A 19,629-nucleotide genomic window follows, 5' to 3' on the forward strand; every position below is an offset into this window, starting at 1 on the left:
GATGAGAAATCTGTGTAGACCAGATTATTCTTAATTTGTCCGTAATGGATGGTGTATGTAGATCTATGCACACAGCCTGGTACCATTCTTAGACACATTTCAGTGCGAGGATCCTTAATTTAACCCGCAGGAAGAAGCAAAGAGGAAGGTGTGGACACAGGTATGCATTGGGGCTTTCGGACCACTCATTCTGCCTTGTCTAGAGTGACCAGATCCTCGTGTGGGGAGGGGGCATAGGAGGAGTACCCACTTGGTCAGGGCTTTACTTCGTCTGTTACACTGTTACTTCTCTGTCACCTTGATGTCTCCCCATGGGTGTGTTTGTGAGTTACCTGAGACAGCCCTGAGCTCAGAAACCCAGCATTAGCTTGCCTTTGACACGGGAACACAGAGTAGCAGGACTTTTGCCTCTGATTCGTCTTCATACTCTTAGTGCCCGCTCCATAGTTCATGCTCAATAGATACAGCATGGGGCGAAAGGGGGTTTAGTCGTTGGTATGGAAAATAATACAACAATTAATAAATAATAATACAAGAATAAACCGTGTTTCACATACGGCTGTAAACCTGCTTTTGCCACACCCGGGGTTTGGATGAACCGAAGGGACTCCTACATTGAATCTAAACCTTGCTTCCCTAATCCACATACCCGGCTTCTTCGGAAAGCCACGTGGAAGAGCTCCGTCACCTGCTTCTTCCCTTCCCCACATCGTTTTATTTTTGTGGTCTCACTGAGGAACTGTCACTTCACGCTTTGGGGCATTGGTCATGTTTTCCTTCTTCATCCCTAATCCCCCAAATGGTGTTACAGAAAAGTGCCTTACATCTAGAAAGCATTTAGAAAACACAGTTGATTGGTACTAATAATGCAAAAGTCCATTCTTTGGTTATGGTAACAGAATCTTGTTCTGCTTTTAGAATATTAAAGAAATTCTTAACCAGATCTGGTTTCACTTTGACATTGTGTTTTCCGCCCATTTTAACACCATGGTTTATGCACAGAGTGTCACATCGGTTTGAGAATCAGGATTCTCGATCATTTCGGAGCAGGAATAGCACGCAGGTGTGTAGGGTCCCTCCCTCCCTGTGGCCACCAAGTGTAGGGAAACCGATGATGGAGAGAGGAAGCTGGTGGTTGGCAGCCGACTCCCTGGAAAGGAAGGTGCGAACCTCTCACTTCCATCCCAGATGTCTGCCAGCCACTCGTGCCCTTTGTCAGCTGCGCCCTGTCCTCGGCGAAGTGCTGTGGTCCCCGGGCCCAAGGCACTTCGGCTGTCCTTGTGGAAAGCGGAAAGTAAACAAAACAGAAGTGAAAGTAGATTCAGTTTTTTAGACACTTCTCTTACAGGAATAGTTTTGTGAGTTCTGCGGTTCTCAGCATTTGAGCAGATACTGGTTCCAATACGCTTTATTGACATCAATTACTGTAAGTCTGATTCATTTTCTACCTATTGATTTTTGCTCAAGGTGAAATTCATGACATTAAACAGAAAACATAAATGATTTTTAAAAAAACAGATACTATTAAAGGCTATAAAAATAAGGTGTAAAATCAGTGACACTTGAAAAAGCAATTTTATACCTCTTTGTGAACAATTCGGTTGCACAACCATAGGGTTGTTAAAAACTAAGTAAATGACAATGTTAAAGCTCTATTAAGCCGCCAAAAGATACTGTAATTTATTTTGAATGTTCTTTGTCCTTGCAGTTGTGCGGCTTTACCCTCACCCTCGCTGTCTGGGCTGACAGCTTTGGGGTGCGTGCCGGGGCTTCTCTGGGCACTGTTCCTTCTCATTTCCTCATTCTCCACGTGGTATCCCTCTGTGCCAGCTTTAATTAAAACTCATCCTTGAACTGTGTTCAGTGTAGCGTGTGCCTTCTCCAGCGAGGATTATTTTTTAAATTTCAGTGACGGTCAATTTAATTTCCGAAATCTTATTTGTTCTTTTCTATCTACTTATTCTGGTTGTAGTTCTCCCTGTTTTTATTCGTAACGTTTTTTTTTTTAAATATTTATTTATTTATCTTTAGAGGGGAAGGGGAGAGGGAAACATCAATGTATGGTTGCCTCTAGTGTGTCCCCTGCTAGGAACTGGTCCCCTGCTAGGAACTGGCCTGCAGGGAACTGGCTTGCAACCCAGGCATGTGCTCTGACTGGGAATTGAACCGCGATCCTCTGGTTCGCAGACCTGCGCTCAATCCACTGAGCTACACCAGCCAGGGCTTATTCGTAACATTTTTTTACACATGGTTCCTTTATCCCTGATTTTAAATATACTTACATATTTTTAAAGTGCCTGACGGGCTATACAATAAATTTCACGTGGGAGTAGGTTTATTGTTCTAGTTGTTGTGTTAGATATCTTTTTCAGAACTAGTTATCTTCTGGTTTTTTGGCTCAAAATGATACGGTTCTTACAGATTATTTTGAGTGGGAGGCCTTTTGTTTCCTTTTCATTTGTTCTTGTTCTATTTTTGAGCCCAGCTCTGTGCCTTTGTGCTTTGCTCCATATTTAATGGACTATGGCTTTGTGTTCGGAGCAGAGGGTGGATGTCAGAGCGTGAAATCAGTCCCACCGTCTGCACCAGATGTTCCCCCTGCCAGCTCCATGCAGGGGGTTCATACCTCCCGTGCCTACACTCATCCTCTCGTTTGTTGGAAGTTTGTAAAGCAATTTGATTATGCTTTTTCCATGTCGTTTTCCAAATGTGCATAGTTGTCCCGTTAGTGATTTGTAGCTCCATTATCTCTTAACCCAGGCCCAGAGCACTGTACGAGATGCCCCAACACTCCCCCAGGCTCTGGCAGGGACGGTTGGCACATCCTGCTGCCTTTGAATGCTGATTGCTTTGTCTGTCCCGTGTCCCGTTCCCCCCTTCCCCCCCCCCCCGTGTCTTTTGTAGCTACCATAGAAGATTCTCAGGTGCTTGGCTTACTTTCCAGCATTTTAAAAAATTCACTACATACTCATTTTAAATTTGAAGTCAAAACAAGGTTAGTATTGGTTAGCTAAATTTTAAGCATTTTTCTTTATTATCTGTAATATTGAGTATGCAACTTCTTGCATGTTGCAATATAATAAGAATATTTTTCTAAGGTTTTTGCAGTAAATTATACTGTTCCATTAATTTTCATATATAAAGGATACAGCATTGCTTTCAACTTTTGAAAGACATTTAACCTCTGACTTTGATTATTTGTGTAGTTCTCATTTGTTATATAGAACTCTTATGTTCTCATTTATGAGATTTATGATTAACAAATTTTGTTCAACACATGTTATTTTGAAGGTTTGGTTTCTAAAAGTTCAGACCAGCACCACCTCCCCCATCTCTATATATATCTCCCTGTTCAGCAGCGACTTCTGCTAGAGTTCCAGGAAATGCACCCGTGTGTGTTCCCTTACTGCATTTGAAATTATTGCCTTTACTGTACTTCTGCATTTCCCTTCACTCCAGCTACCTCTGTCCATTTCTGAGAGCCAGTAGCTTCCAGAAAGTACTAGGTAACAGCTCAGACAATCAAATTAGGGAACCATTTGCAAAATGGGGTGAGGGGAGCATAGAAGATGTTCGAGGTGTTGAGGGACTTTGGCATTCACCACAGGCTTTCTGAATAAAAGGTGTCATTGGAATTTTTTCTCCCTTGAGACTTAAAACATACCACTGTCTGAACTATTTAAAAATAACTCTTTCTTCTTTGAATCCATATTGTAGTATTTGGGTGCTGTCTTACCAGAGGGCTGTGTGGCCCATGTATAAAGCAAAATAATAATATTTGTTGTTATTGTTCTAGTAACTTCCATTTTGTAGCCAGTAATTGTAACAAGAAAATGGGATTGGACCAGACATTTGCTTAAACGTGTTCCCTTTTGGGAACACTTCTGTTTCGTAAAATGAAGCATATTGGTAATAGAATCAAGGACTCAGAGGTTTGGGAGCCTTGAGAACCGTTCATTAATTCAGTCAGCAAAATTATGTTGAGCACTCACTCGGGGCGTGGGGGTGAGCGAGGAGGGCTTGAGAGGTGAGAATCCAGACCCTTCTCACCAGATTCCCACTGTCAGAGGGGTGCAGTGTGCTCTCTCTACCTCCGCACCTGTGAGTTACGCATTTCACCACAGAACGGATGCGGGACATTCAGCCAGTTGTGAGACTGAAAAAAACGGTGTTAAACCAAACCTGCTCTGCTGGACCTACCGAGGGACTTAGTAAACATGGACATATTTCTGCAGGCTGCACTGGCTCCTGTGCCTCTGCGTTTCTGGAAAAACAGATCTCAGAGCAGAAATTGACCGCTTTCCACCTGTCTGACTCTTTGCCTAATTGGATTTGGGAGGTATTTGAATAATGGATAATGAGCTTTCCGGAACAAATACAGAAATTAATTCACTCTGGGCATGAGTTCATTCTGTTACCAGAACTCTGTCATAAGCCTGCTATCCCCTTGTGTTAAGTCGGTGCCATCCCACCCCTGAAATGCCGAGGTGCATTTGAGTGGCTCTTGAGTTCTTCGTTTTTATTTAGAGGATGGTTCTGGGAACCTGTTCCATGGCAAGTTCATGACTTCCTTTTTGGCTTGGCTCCTAAATTTATGTGACATTCAACTTCTCGTTAGCAGCTTGAAGGCTTTTTTTCTTTTTAGCTTGTGGAAATTTTACGTACTCGGTGGGCTAGTTACTCCTAGATCAATATAATAAAAGATCTAGTAGGGGTATTTTATGCTTGTGGAAGAAGTGAGCAATCTCCTTTTCCTGAAGCTGTTGGAAAGTTAAGCCTACCTTTGATAGTTTTAGAATATAGAAATCTTGTTTTGCTGTAATTCTGTATCAAATATTATGGCGTTGTAGTTTACTTACTTTCTTCTAAACCACTATTGGTAATTACCTTTGTTTAAGATTTTTAAAATTTATTTTCAGAGAGAGGAGGAGGGAAGGAGAAAGAGAAGGAGAGAAACATCAACTGGTTGCCTCTTGTTCACCCCCTGACGGGGACCTGGCCCGCATACCCAGGCTTGTGTTCTGACCGGGAATCAAACCGCCAGCCTTACAGTTTAGAGGCTGGCACTCAGTCCAGTGAGCCACACCAGTCAGGGTGGTAATTCCCTTTAATTTTAAAGATAGTTTGTCACTCCTCAATTTTAAGACTAAAATTCTGGCTTTTTTTTTTTTTTTTTAACTAAATGAAATGTAACTACTTGCATTCAGAGCCAGCATGTATTTCCTGTAGGCCATTCTAAAATAGAGAAACACTTAAAAGGGTATATTTTATTATTTGTAAATTATACCTCAGAGTTAATTAGAAAAACTTACTGAACTACATACTTAATATGTGTGCATTTTACTCCGAGTATACCTCAATTTTTAAATCTATATTTAAAAAACTATTGTGTAAACACCTCTTAGATTTTCTCTTTATTAAGTGACCTATCCAAGTTTTACTTTCTCTCTGCAGCACTGTGAAAGTGCATATTAATAGTCCTCTGGCTGAATCGAATCACTTGCACTCTACTATGGATATTTGGGTGCTTGTTTACTTAGTATGTGATAGAATATCCACATCGCTAATTATTTCTTCCATCGTTATCCAGTCACACCAGCTGGACTGACAGATTCACGAGGCAGAATTTGTATCTATCGCTAAATGTTTCCAAGTAATATGTAGAACAACCGGCTAAAGACTTGATTTTTCATTCCTTAAAGTTATGTCCTGTGTCCTGTGGCATTTCCCTGAAAGCTTACTCTTATCTATAAAAGATGTGATGTATCTGTTACTATAGATTAATTTGTTTAAACTGAGATAGGTTTATAATCTATCATCAAGCCATTAAATTATTGCCTTATCTCTAGCATGAGTAAAATACTCCTCCCAGCCATTTTGTAGGTTTTTAAATAAATAGAACTGTAGGATGTGGACATTTTTTAAAACTGTTTAATCCAAGTTAAGTACACACATGGCTTAAGAAGACAAACAGCACCAGAACAGGTTTGTAATAAGATCCAGGTACTGGCTTGCCCACCCCTCAGGCCCTTCCCCAGTCTCTTTTCCCCGCAGGACCGTTTCCGACTCCCGGTGCTCAATTGGATCCACATCTCTAAGGAACGGGTTTGAGTCACTAATCTAGGCCTTTGCTAAAGTAAATTGTCTTTTCTGAAACAGCCACCCTCCCAGTCCAGTGCAGTGTCTAGTAAAACCAGCAGTACGACGTCACTCGCCTGCAGCAGCCACAGGGAGTGTTGTGCCATCGTGCTTCCTTGTGGAGAATTTTGCTGCATTAAATAACTGCCTTGTGCTTTTCATTTGCATTAGTTTTCTATTTTTCCACCCATTGCTAATTCTTCCCAGACCTTCTGGTAGCCTCTCGGAACAATTTCCCACAAGGTCACTTAGAGCTGTGTAATAGAAATACAATGCAGCCCTTCTGTGAGGTCTGTCCAGAAGGTATCCGGCCATGCAATATGAAAAATAGAGACATTTATTGAAGAAGATACAAGAAACATTATACATAGGACAGTGCTGCCTCTGTCCCCTTCAAAGTAGGCACCTTGAGACCTCACTCAGTTCTCCCAGTCACCATCAGCTGCCCCACTGTATTTTCCTAAACCTCGCTGATGGTCTGAAATCTCTTCTCTTTCAAAGGTGATTTTAGTTTTGGGAAAACCCAGAAGTCAGGGCACCAAATCTGGGCTGTAAAGAGGCCGAGTCTCCTGGGCAATTTGATGTTATTTGACGCCAAAACTCTGCACGAGATGTGATCATTGAACAGGCGCATTGTTGTGATGAAGCAGCCAGTCACCAGTTGCCCATAGCCACAGCCTTTTGAATCTGAATAGTTTCCACAGAGGAATGTTCAAGTTTAACAAAATTCAATGCAAATTCATTGCTCTGCTCACTCAGTCATTTTGAATGTGACGGCCACACAGTACTCACACTCACTCAACAGTGTCTACCGCCCCCACTGACTAGTACAGTGAAGTCGTCGTTGTTCATGCCTGTGTATTCCAGTCCCCTCTCCTTGGCTGCCAGGTTACATCAATATTACGCAAACCGTTTTCCTTACACTAACAATGGCTGAACTTTTTTACAGACAGACCTTGTATGTAATCTTACCATTTCTAGTAGTCACCATGAAAAAGAAGCAAATGAGATGAATATATTTGATTTAACCCAGTATGTTCAATGTGTCATTTCAACAAACAATATTTAGAATATCTGAGACATTTTACTTTCTTTTTTTAGCACTGAGTCGTCAGCACCTGACATGTGTTTCATGCTTTATGCAGCGTCTATGTTCAGACTGGCCGTGCCCCCAGCGCTCTCGGCAGCGTTGAGTGACTAGTGGCTGCTGTACCGCACAGAGCATGTTTGGGCGGCCGCTGTTTCAGCTTTGCCTGCAGGCCCCCTGCCCCTCTCCGGTGTGATAGGGCCCCAGGCCTGCCACACGCAGCCAGCCGTGCCCTCTTGAGGCTTCCTTTGCTTTTCTTCTCGGTGCGATTCCCTCTTCATAGACTTCAGGTCTTTCCCTCACTTCTCTCTGGTCCTTTCGGTCACAGTTGGTACGTGGACATGGTGCTGATATATCTGTCTCTGAGTTTTAATCTGGCCTGCGTGCCTTTGAGGTCTGCACGTGGGTGCCACCCTGGGGGTTCCTCCTCCCACGGTTTTTGAGTAATTTCCTTCGCCTTTGTTCTTATGTCAGATTTGTTGTCCTTGTAAATCTTACATCTTTCTGTTTGATTTATCTCCCCTTAGGTAGAAACCATGCTCCAGTGGATTGCTGAGCAAAGGGAGCTTGGGTGGTGAAGTTTTTGAGGTCATGCGTATCTGGAAATGTTCTTATTGTCCTTTCTCACTTGATTATTGGGGTACATACAGAATTCTAAGCTAGAAATCATTTTTCTTCAGACTTTTGAAGGCATTGCTCCATTGCGGTCTAGCTTTCAGTGTTCTCCTAGCAAACTCAGAAGCCATTTTGATCACCTTTCCCTTTGAAGGTCATCTGTCTTTTTCTTCCCGGAAACTTACAGAATACGCTCTTTGCAGGATTCTGGAATGACAAATCAATGTGCCCTAGTGTGGGTCTGCTTTTAGCATTTATGGTGAGCACTTGATGGGTCTGGAAGATTCTCTCGAACTGTTTTTTGGTGTTTTCTTTTTTGTGTGTTTTGTTTTGCCTACTTTTCTATTGTGGTTGCTTTTTTGTTTGTTTGACTTTACTTTCTGAGAAAACTTCTCAGTCTTTATCTTCTGACTCTTTTTAATTAAGCTTATCACTTTTGCTATCTCGTTTTTAAGTTCCAGGTGACATTTTTTGTTTATTTTATGTAACATCCTGTTCTTAATTCATGGATTCAATGTCTTATCTTTCTGAGTATATTATCTTTTCTTATCTTTCTTAGTACATTAGTATATATTTTTAAAGCTTTCTTTTCTCTGTGGTTTATTAAAACTGCTTTTCCTATTTCTTTTTTTCCTTGTAAATCTCTTTCACATTAGAGGCTTTCCTTGTACACCTTGTCACCAGCACCTGTCCTCACACGGTGACGAGCTGGAGCTTGCAAGGCCGCTCGGGAGCTCCGAGCAGGTGGAGGAGGCTTTTAGTGCTGCCCTGGCCCCGGGGCCTCGGGGGGTTGCCCGTTGCACACCGTGGTGGTGGTACCTTTTGGTCTTTACTCTTCTATAACCTAGAGAGCACTCTACCTCCTGATACACATTTTCCAGAAAATCTCCAGATTTCTGCAGACTCCTGAGGCAGCAGTCTCCAGGTACCAGGAGGGGGAGCAGGGTGGGTGGAGATCCTGCTCCTCTGGACGGCTCCACCCTTGACAGACACCCCCTGTAATGAGTCCCACCCCCCTGTCCAGAGGCAGGCCTGCCTGAGCCTTCAGAGGCTTCTGCGCTGGAAACCAGGGTGGTTCTCTGCTGTCCCCGCTGCTGCTCTGTAAGTCTTAGCAGCTCCTAATCAGTCTGGTTTCCAGCTTTCAAAATTCTGTTGCTGTTTTCTTCTCCCCTGTTCTCCCTTTGTGGGTTTGTCTTTTTTTTAATTGTCATAAAATACACATAACAACATGTATCATTATAACCATTTTTAGGTGTACAGTTAGTGGCATTAAGTGCATTCACACTGTTGTGTGGGTTTGTCTTTTGATAATAAAATAGAAATTAGGAAAGCTTCTTGAATGCGATTATGGTGGTGTTCTGGGGGGACGACTGGGCCTAGCAGGGGGTGTGATGCAGGTACTTCTTTCTGACATTTGGATGTAATGGGATTTGTTTACTGTCTCCTAGGAAAGCAGTTGGATAGGTTATTGGCATAAAGTGCCTTTTATCTGCTCTTAATAATAGTACCTCTATAAAAGTTATAGGTGGAACTTGCAGGTCTGACGTTCAAGGCTCTTCAAGGTCCGGCCCACCCACCTGTGTGCTCTAGCCGTCCGTCATTCAGCCCCACCAGTGCACTCACTGTTCCTGGCACTGGATGTGGACTTCAGCCCCGTGCCTTTGCTTGCTGGCTGTTCCTGAGAGGGGGCCCCCGCAGCCCCCACGCACCTTCCGTCTCCATGCCTCTTCCCCGTGCGTCCACCTCCCGGCCCCGAGCCACTTCCTCGTATGCCAGGCGTGGGGTTGTTCCTCTTCTCTGTTTCTCTCGTGACCCTGTACGCGCCTCTGCATCGTCACCTTGAGTTTCCCACACAGCCCGGCTCTCTCTGATGTCTGTTTCTGCGCTGGGTCTTCCTTAGCACCTGGCACGTCGCCCACGCTCGGTTCAGTGTCTGGACAAATTCCCGATGCCAGCAATTTCAAAAGAGAACTCTTTATCCTTCTCTCGTAGGATATCCGACACAAAGCCAGTGACTTCCCTTGTAGAGTGGCCAAGCTTCCCAAGAACAAAAACCGAAACAGGTACAGAGATGTCAGCCCCTGTAAGTATTCATATCACCGTTTCCAGTCTCGGTCTTTTTCCTGTGGGTTTTTCTCGACTGCAGGGCCTCCCACTCGAGACTCCTTTCACCCCGGGGCTTGGTAATAAAGCAACAGCAATAGAAGTTTATGACTTGATTGTTTCCTCTAGCAAAGACATTAGAGACTTATAGTAATGGTTCGTTTTTCCACCATTGTAGAAGGGTAAGGTTTCGGTTTCTGGAAAATTCAGCTAAGTTCAGAGCACTTTTTTTAGCTTTGACTGTTTTTCTGATGAATCATTTTCCTACCAGCTGAAGCAGAGTAGAGCCGGCATAATGCAGCCTTTTCTGGGTGATTCAGCAGCAGTATTCTCAGGCCCCGAACCTCGTATTGAAGTAGAAGGGCGCCCTGTGCAGGCAGTCAGGGGTGGGAGCTACTCACCCCTCCACGAAGTACTCGAGTCCGCTCTGCGTGTCAGGTCCCACCCTGCCGCCATCGTGTTTCTAGCTCTTTCCTGCCATTAGCTCTCGGTCTGCCCGCGGGCCCTTGGCAGCCTCCCCTGCCTCCTGAGCACTTGGCTCTCAGTCTACTGATAACCTTGAAAGTAAATAAGTAAACATGTCAGAGTGTGTATAAAGCAAGACACGCTGGAACCGAGGAAAGAACGTGAGCTTCACCATCTCCTGCCGGCCACCGGAGCCTCTGTGACTCCCCGCTGGGGTTTTTAGACACTGCTGGTCAGAGCTGGCTGTAGCTGCCCGCACCTCCTGTGGCAGTCTTCTCCGCCGGGGTAGAGGACTCTGTGGGTCGTTCCTCAGACAGGCTCTTCCTGCTCGCCTCCTGGATCACACTGCTCCCGAGGCTGTGGGCAGTGGCTTTCGGCGCCCTCTGCCGGAGAGCCCGCGGCGCCTCCCGCCCTGAACTGCACAGCCCAGGTTCCTGGGAGTGGAGGTGGACCCGGATTGGTACAGAGCAGTCTGCCTCTGACCACTGCCACACCACCGTCCTGGCCTGCCACTTAAAGCTCCGCAGCGCCTTTGGGCACGTTGGTGACCACCATAAAGCAGCAGTCACCTCGATCCTGTTGGATTGTGTGAAGATGAAATAAAGTGACATCAGCCTTGTAGCCCAGTGTGTCTCTCTGAATGCTGGCGGTAGTGGAGCTCGTCATTAACTGAATGGAGGCACACGCCAGCAACTTCTGAAGTGCCGCCTTAGCTCATCGGGTGACAGATGGCTGTGCACCAGTACCTGCAGCTCTTGAGGTAGCACGTCTAGGCTGCGGCATGGCAGAAGGTGTGCTCTCTTAGAAGAACTGCCCGTGTGGTTTGCTGCGAGGTGCTGGCCGGTGCCCTGAGCTTGGAACTGCGCACTGCGTGCGTCCGTCAGCGGTGCCGGGAGATGCCGTGGTCTCCGGCTTGGCTGTACTTGCTCTCAGTCGACAGAGTGCTCAGTATTCCTTTTCTACATCTTTGATCAGTGCTTGTCCGAATGATTTTATGAGCCAGTTTTACAGAGAAAAAAATCATCTAAAACATTCTTCCAAGGAAACATTGTGAAACATTTCTACCCCCAGTCTCACCTCTCACATTTTTTCCTGTTTCCCCCTACCTCCACTCCCCAGTAGAAGGAGTGGTGTGCATTTAAGGTTCTAGGGAATGGGGGAAAGGGGCAAGGTAGAAAGGATCTTGTTATCTTCCACTGGGCAAGTGGAAGACCCGGCACTCGGAAGAGGAGCTCTCTGCCCAAGGCCGCCCAGTGCCGTGGGAACCCGCTCACAGAGCCCGCCAATGCCACTCAAGTAATATTGTTGAGATCTTTTATCTCCATGATCCATGCACACGTTACCAAAGCGTTTAGGTTTGTATTAACCCTCCACAGGGAGAAACCTTGTTCCAAATGGTGCTTAATTTTCAAGAATGTCTTTTGGGGATTCTTAGAACAGAAAGCCCCAAACCACTGACCCCTGCTTACCTTTCCTCTCCCATGGGCTTAGGGAGAAGGCACTGCTTACGAGTGGTCACCTCAGTTCCTCATCCTTTGCGTTGTACCCAAAGTGGTGATGCCCCTCTGCTCTTGTTAGCTGCACTAGCAGGATCAGGAAAGTGGCCCTGCGGGAACAACCATTGTTCCCATGACAAAGTCATGGTCAAAGGGGGACCAGTGGTCCTGCTTTTTCACTAACCTAGGCAGAGCTTCCAAATGAGAGTTTATATTTAAAAACTATTCTGCCAGTTTCATTTAATACAGTTTCAGTGTTTTGGATTCAAAGTTACTTTTTTCAGGTAAACTGTCTTTCAAAAGTTTCTTATCATGACAGAGTTTGACTTCGAAAATTTAGAATCATTTAAGAATGTTGTGCTTGAATTTTAAAAAACAAATTCGAGCTGTGACTTTTTACACTGTTATATATTTGGGTCATTTAATCTTTAAACCTTTGGATGTAAGTTAAGTTGAGGTGTGCTTGTAAATCCTACCTATAAAAGTATGTATACAGAGGGGCAAAAGTAGGTGTGCAGTTTGAGTACATGAAACAGTTTATTCCTGTATTATCTACTTATTATTATGTTGTTTTCCATATGAACAACTGTAGACCTACCTCTGTTCCACCCAGTATTAGGCATCAGAAAACAGATCTCTTGAGACCCCCTCCCCAGCCTGCCAAGTTGCAAGGACAGCAATAAGTGTCGTGGGAAGATATGGCCTGAGCACAGCTCTCCCAGATAGGACACAGTCCACGCTTTAGTGCGGTTTGCCTCCGTTGCTGTTCGGCATTAAGTTTCAGACACTCCAGAAACCTTGCTGAAAGTGCGAGTTATCCCCGTATGATGCCTGATCTCAAGTTAAAAGCATGGCACCGGCCCCTTAGTGCCACCCCTAGTGCTGTCCTTAGTGAACAGCACTGAGGCCCCTTTGTGAACGCCCTTAGTGCCACCCACCTGCTGTCTTTGCTTTCCCTGGGGGTGCATTGCCTGTGCGGACATTTGGGTCGCCCCGCACTAAGCTCTGGTTTGCCTTTCAGTTGACCACAGTCGGATTAAACTACATCAAGAAGATAACGACTACATCAATGCTAGTTTGATAAAAATGGAAGAAGCGCAAAGAAGTTACATTCTTACTCAGGTAAACCCAGGATTGTCTGAATTCTTCTTCTCTAATGTTCCCGTCAGCTTTCGGCATCTTTATGCAAAGAATCATAAAAGTAGTTTAATAATTGATCTTCCTGTGAAATATTTACTGGTATATGACCCAAAAACAGTGGGTATCTGGGAATGGGGGTAAAGGAATTTTTTTTTATGAATTTTCTCAAGTCTTAATCTGTTACCTGTAAAATGGTCTAAACAGTTTAAGTTTCTCTCTTTTTGTTTTCTAATTCCATATAACCCACGGCTTTGGGTTGTAGGGTGAGTTTGAGCATCAGACTTCTGCCTAATATTTGGAAATTAAAATGATGGTAAAGCCACACAGCGCTATGAACAAAGGGCTGCTTTGGGCCGTGGAGCTGGAGGCGGGCATACGCACTGCGGCCCTTCTTCTCTGCCCCTTTTCGTCCTGTCCCCATCCCCTTGTCCATAATCAAATCCGCCCAGATGCCTCCCTGTTGGTGTGGAATGTTAGCCATGCAGTGTTCACTTCTGCACGGCTGGGGAGCGCTGATGAGGGGAACCCCTGGTGGGTTTCCCTGGTGAAGAAGAGGTTCAGGCAAAAGTGGCTTCTTGGGAACTTCTCTTTGTAGAAGAAGCCAAGTCTTACACCCTGAGTAAGGGTGAGTAAGGAACCTGAGTTCAGCTGTTCAACTTTGGTGTGGGGTTAAGAAGCCCAAAGCAAAGACAGGTAGGGTGTATCAAGTCAGACGGAGCACAGGAAGCACCACGGGAACATTTCCACCCTGCCCTCACCCCCACGCCCTGGCAGTTGCTTGGCACACCTGGAGCTCTTTTGTCGGGGGGCAACATGGATGTATCCAGCTGCTGACATGGTCCCCCTTTGCCCTGGGATTTACAAAAGGAACAGAAGCAGCCTGAACCCCAAAGTTGCACCTCTAGGTGTTATGCCTAAAACGTTTTCCAAGCCACAAAGCCCTGCCCACTTTTTATTTTCATTTTCATTATGCAGCTAATACAAGTCTTTTTAAGAACCAGACGTACAGAAATGTAAAAAGCAATGCTGCTTTCACCTCCCCCAGGAAGTGTTGGCTAAGTTTGCTGTGTACCCTTTCAGATCTTACGTGACATTTAATCCCTCTCTCGGACCCATTCTAAATTGGGGTGGGGTGGGCAGGTAGGGAAGGTTGTGGGAGGACCGTGAGGGGTCCTCATGCCCAGGTCAGAGGATGAAGGGCCCAGGTGGCCAGCCAGGAGGCTGAGTGATGACTGTCTTCCAGGAGCCCCCTTCCTGTTAGCTGGGAGGAAGGCGCACATGTGACCCTGCTGAGCCCTGCAGCACACGCGAGGGTGTGCGGACTTCTGGACAGCACGGCTGGGGCGAGTTCAGGGAAGAACGAGAAAACTGAGGGTCTCCTTGGGCAGGGAGGATGTGAGGTTCCAGGGCAAACACGTAAAGAATACGGAGAGTTTGGATGAAAATAGGTGAGAACAGAAACCATCCTAGTGCTGGTTGGAGGGGAGGATATGACGCCTTCTGGCATGGAGGTGACAGGCGATGCCCCTCCCAGGCCTTACTAAAAACTGAGGCAGAATTGAAGCATCTGCACCCTTGTAGCCAGTAAACATCTCTGTCATTGCCAGGTGGGCTAGAGGGAGGCAGGCCAGCTGCTTGGCAGTCACCCCACCACGCCCCGGTGATACCATGCCCCTCGGAGCACGTGACTAACCATTTGTGTGTCGGCATCCGTGGTCCAAGGATGAAGGCTGTCTGGGGTCAGGTTTACCATTAACAGTAATAATGATAGCTGACGTTTTAGTGGTTGTTCACTCTGTTCCAGATACGGTGGGAAGGCCTTCATGTATGTGAACAGAGTTAATTTTCAAAACCCTCTGCATAGATGCTGTGGTTAGTCCAGTGAAATAGTTGGAGGAGCTGAGGCAGGAGAGGCAAAGTGACTTGTCCACAGTCACACAGATAAGTAATTGGAACTGGAACCACTGGAGCGTCCCCACTGATCACTTCCAGATGCTGCCTGTTGCCCACAGTGGTGTTTTCGCCCAATCTCTCTAGCCAGCCCCTTGGCCAACCAGCCCGAACCAGAAAGCAGAGTCAGCACTTTTCTCTCCTCTGTTGGTCAGCCCTGCACCAGCCCTGAGATGCGGAAATGACCTTTTACCACATTTTCGAACATAGCACTGTGGTTACGGACCATTCATTAGGCAGCCAGAGGCGGGTCCCTGTCCCAGCCTCTGCTCCCGGTCTGCCGCAGAGCACTGCTACCCTCTAATTGCTGGTGATGAGCTCACACTGCAGTACGTTTCCGTGTAAATGGCATGCACTCTGTGGGTTGTGTGTTTGCAGGGCCCCTTGCCTAATACGTGCGGTCACTTTTGGGAGATGGTCTGGGAGCAGAAAAGCAGGGGCGTGGTCATGCTCAACAGAGTGATGGAGAAGGGATCGGTAAGTTGCACATTCACCCACATTTATTTATCTATCTATCTATCTATCTATTTATTTATTTAAATTGTTGTTCAAGTACCATTTTCTGTCTTTTACTCCCATCCCAGCCCACCCCTGGTTCACGTACTTTTGTATCCATCTGCCAGTGCATCCATCACAGTGGTAACAGTTTGTCTATTTCTTTGAATTGCCTTTAGATGTCTTTGAATTGTCTTTTCTATTTTAAAAAAAATTTAAAGAGGCATCATATAAATACATGTTTATTGTAAGCAAGTCAGATAAATAAGTGAGTTAAAAAGAGGGACAAAAGTGAAATTTCCCTGTCCGCCTGCTCTCCCCCCACCGGTCAGTGAGTCTCTCTCCAGAGTTCGAGGTGTTTGCTTTGCGGCCCTCCCCTCTGGCCCCTGCACGGCTGCCGCCTCATGGAGCTGTGGAAGTATTGTTTCATCTTGGAAGGTGGTGTCCGCTGCATCTTCTGACTACAGGGGCAGCTGGCCTCTGGATTTGCCTCCGTGAAATCCCAGCCGCTTGGCTTCCTAAGGCGCTCTTCAGTGTGGGCATTGTCTGCTTCTGAGTTTGCTTCAGGATCTGCGCCACCCTTGCTTCCAAGTTATTTGCGACTCTGAAAACATCCCCCGGGTGGCACGTGGACTAGAGGTCCCTGCCCAGGCTGTCACCCCTGGGCATCTGTCTCTGAGGCTGCATGCATGCTCCTCTTTCTGTTCTGATCCTGCATCCGAATGATCTTCTATACCCAGTCTCACCACCCCTTTTCCAAGCTGAAAACCCTTCCGGGGTTTTTCCGCGCGCTGTTTTCCAGTAATTTGTGAGGTGGTTGTAGGGTCGAGCATGGCACCAACGTGGCCCCCCTTGTTAACCTGGACCCCACTGTCCCACCTCCAACCGCAAACTCCAGGCCAAACAAACTTTTTCCTTTTTTAAATTTCCTGCCATCTTGCCATGTTCTCTGGAAGAAGGACCTGAATCAGTGCCCACTCTCACACCACTTCCAGACATCCTCAGATCCCTTCCCCTCCTGGTCAGCTGTGGCTTGCGCTGCCCCTTCCCACATGGCTCAGTCTGCGGGGTTGCCTGGTAAAGCCCTGCCTCCGCATGAGAATGCCCGCCTGCCCGGCACAAGGATAGCATTCAACACAGCAAACAGATGCCACATCCCCACCCCCTGGGCCTCTTCCTGCTCCCCTGACACCACCAGCTTAGCTGGGGCTCTGCAGCCTCAGAGATGAGGCTCCAGGAGAAGGTGAGCTGAGGATTCTAGAGACCTGGGTGCTCAGGAGCAGGAAACTGTGTGCCAGGCCTGGCCAGGTGCCGGTGCTGTGCTCTCTGGGGTCCGACGGGCACTGCTCTCGCACTCCCCAGCTGCCTTGGGATGCAGACGGGGCTCGCCAGAAGGACGGGAGGGCTCCAGAGAAGCCACCCCTCCAAAGAAAGCACAGTCATGGCCCCACAGAGTAGAAATAAAGTGCACAGCAGTAACACATCAAAGGCAACTTCAGCAGTGCAAACAGGAGGCATTTACCACAAAGCCTCTTTGCCTCCCCCCACAGAAACGGTCTGTCACTCACAGCCAATAGTCCTCTTTCTGAAGCACATGTTTAAAATCATGCAGTTTGCCTCTGTCCCCAATTCTTAAAGGAAAGTATTTATTTGCTCAATAATAATGAAGTACTTACCTGAGTGTTGAAATTAATTAATGCTTCTTAGAAAAAAAAATTTTCAGTGAAAGTGATTTTAATTTTTTCCTGCTTCAGTGGCTTGATTAGTAAAATGTGAAGTTGCAACTGTGCAGCAAACCCCCACCTGTCACCACTCCTGTCAGCAGTTTTGAATAAAGAAACAGAACGTTAGGTTTCCGTAGCAGACCCTCCGCCAGGGAAAGTGAAAGGGGCGGCCTCTGCCGGTGCTCCGGCGGGTCAGGGCCTTCCAGCCCGGGCGCCCTGCGTTTGGGCGGAAGCCTCTCTGGTCTCCGCTCCCAGCTGTGGCAACCAGAAATGTCTCTAGACACTGTCATCTCTCCCCCGGCAGCAGAATTGTTCCTGGTTGACTGTTCTAGATGATGTTAAAGGTTGGGAGCTGTAAATGAAGACTTATTTATTCAAAGTCATCAGATAGGATAGCGTTTGTTTTTCATTTACTTGTTGCTAAAAGTTCTGGTAAAAACCTTTGTTGTTTTGCACGGTTTGCTTCAGCCGCTGTTGTCACGGTGCAACAAGGAGCAGTGTCCCAGTACTGCAGTTACGTGCTCGTCACTAGGCCTTGCTCTGGGTTGTGTCCCACCCCGGGCTGACCCCAGACAGACCGTAAGTCCACTGTAACAGCATTTCCCTTGGACTGCTCTGTTGGCTGTTACAAAAACACGACTGGTTGGTTTTGTTGTAGTTACTGAGATAACGTGGCAGTGGTCCCTATTTTCCTTTATAACAGTTCTTTTCACTCGGGGTCATTGGGGCATGAAAATTGGCATGAAAAGCAACACGTGATCTGACGTTTTCAATTCAGCATCAACACTATCACCCCCATGGGGCTGACTGGGAAAAATTATGAGAAGAAACAATGTCTTATTTGCTCAGCTAATCTAATTATAAACTATATCACAGCTTGTGGTAAAACCAGCTTACAGAGTGTTTCCATTTAATGTATATTTGTTTTCTGGTTTCCTTCCTCCACCAAATAGTATAGGATGTTCTCTTCTTATTTTTGGCAAACCTGCCTGTTACCCTGTTGGGACCCCGGGCTTCCTGGAAAACAGTGTGCAGAAAATGATTGTGTCAGACTGTGGGCATCCGAGTGGCCAAAGTTCTCAGTGGGTTGATTTCAATGCTGGCTTGAGGAGTGTCATTTTGGAATGTGCTGTACATGTAAGGGTGGAGATAGTCTTCGAGACAAGGGACATAAACAAGGCGAGGTTACCTCACTGTTCCAGAAATACGATCTTCGTCTCTCTCCTGAAGTCCTATTAAAGATGCCTTTTGATTTCAGGTGCTTTTGTGCCTCCTCCATGTCTCGTACTCCGCTCAGTTCTCTGTGTTCCTCATTCATTGGGAAAGCCAAATCCCCTGTTACGGGGGAGCCCAGGTGCCTTCCGTAGGTGGTTCTTCAGATTGCCTGGCCATCTGTTGTGGAAGGTCCCAAGGACGCTCTCCCCTCCCCCATCGCCTTCATGGCCGCAGGACAGCCCTGCTGCACAGCTTTTCCGTGTCGATCCAAGGCCTCAGTTTGAGTCCTGGTGCAGGACCGCTTTCCAAAAAACCCCCTTTCCAGTCTGCATGTATCACTTTAACAGGATAACAGGAAGTAGTGAGCTTGTGCTTTTTTGTTGGTTTTGTTTTGTTTTGTGTGTTTAAGACAGAAATTTCTACAGGAAATGACAGAGCAGAGTGTGGCATGTTACTATAGATGCCTAAGAGTTTTCACAAATAAACACCATTCGATTGACAGAGTGCTACCAGAATTCCTCAGTTGTAGGGTACCAGAGTCTTGGTCTTCACCCAGGCTACAGAGATTTACCAGGCTTTATATTTGATTTTGAGAGTGAGTGCTTGCTCTGTGGAGGTGAGCTTTAAAAATTCAGCGGCCCTGCCCGTGAGACATGAAAATACTGGCCTCTTCTTTGGTGGCCACTGGCCGTTCTGCGTCTCCGCCGCTTTGCCCCGTCCTCACTCCACTTGCCGCGTTGGGTGTCCACAAGGGGCGCTCTCTTCGTTTCTGGGGTCTTAAGGAATTACCAAGGTCAGTTCTTTAAAGTTTGGGAGTAGACGCCTCCTTTAAAGGTCTCCTAAAGCCTCATTTTCAGCTGCCCCACCTACTTTGGCCAAACAAGGACGGCAAGCCATGTTCTATGGCTATAACGCTTCCATGTTCTGATGGCAGAGGTGCCGCGGTGCTGACAGATCGGCCCCATCCCAGGGCCTCATTTGTCTTTGGCAGTTCGTCACCATTGTGTGGAGTGGGTGACGTGGGTAAAACTGGCCAAGACTTTCAAACGGGCCTGTGTCCACGCTCTTCAGGAAGCCCCATCAGCCTTCTGTTCAGGGACCGTGGAGCCGGATGTTCTGTTGGCATCACGTGCTTGTGTTGCTTGGTTTGTTTCTGTTTCTGTTTTGTTTGGGGGTGTAGTGCAGACTGAGCAGAGCGGGA

The 19,629-nt window shown here is 46.5% G+C and overlaps 1 protein-coding gene across 2 annotated transcripts in view; it reads left to right on the plus strand.

The window, feature by feature from the left end:
• The window catches only part of PTPN1 (protein tyrosine phosphatase non-receptor type 1), a 57,564-nt gene that overhangs the window by 29,524 nt on the left and 8,411 nt on the right, over positions 1–19,629 (plus strand). For both annotated transcript variants that reach the window (XM_037167333.2, XM_037167340.2), the window contains exons 2-4: positions 9,833–9,923; positions 12,926–13,026; positions 15,373–15,471. In XM_037167333.2, coding sequence (XP_037023228.2) covers positions 9,833–9,923; positions 12,926–13,026; positions 15,373–15,471 — 291 coding nt within the window. The remainder of the gene's footprint in view (positions 1–9,832; positions 9,924–12,925; positions 13,027–15,372; positions 15,472–19,629) is intronic.

This window comes from Artibeus jamaicensis, unplaced genomic scaffold (genome assembly GCF_021234435.1).
Source record: "Artibeus jamaicensis isolate MK-2021 breed Jamaican fruit bat unplaced genomic scaffold, CSHL_Jam_final contig_685, whole genome shotgun sequence".
Taxonomy (NCBI): domain Eukaryota; kingdom Metazoa; phylum Chordata; class Mammalia; order Chiroptera; family Phyllostomidae; genus Artibeus; species Artibeus jamaicensis.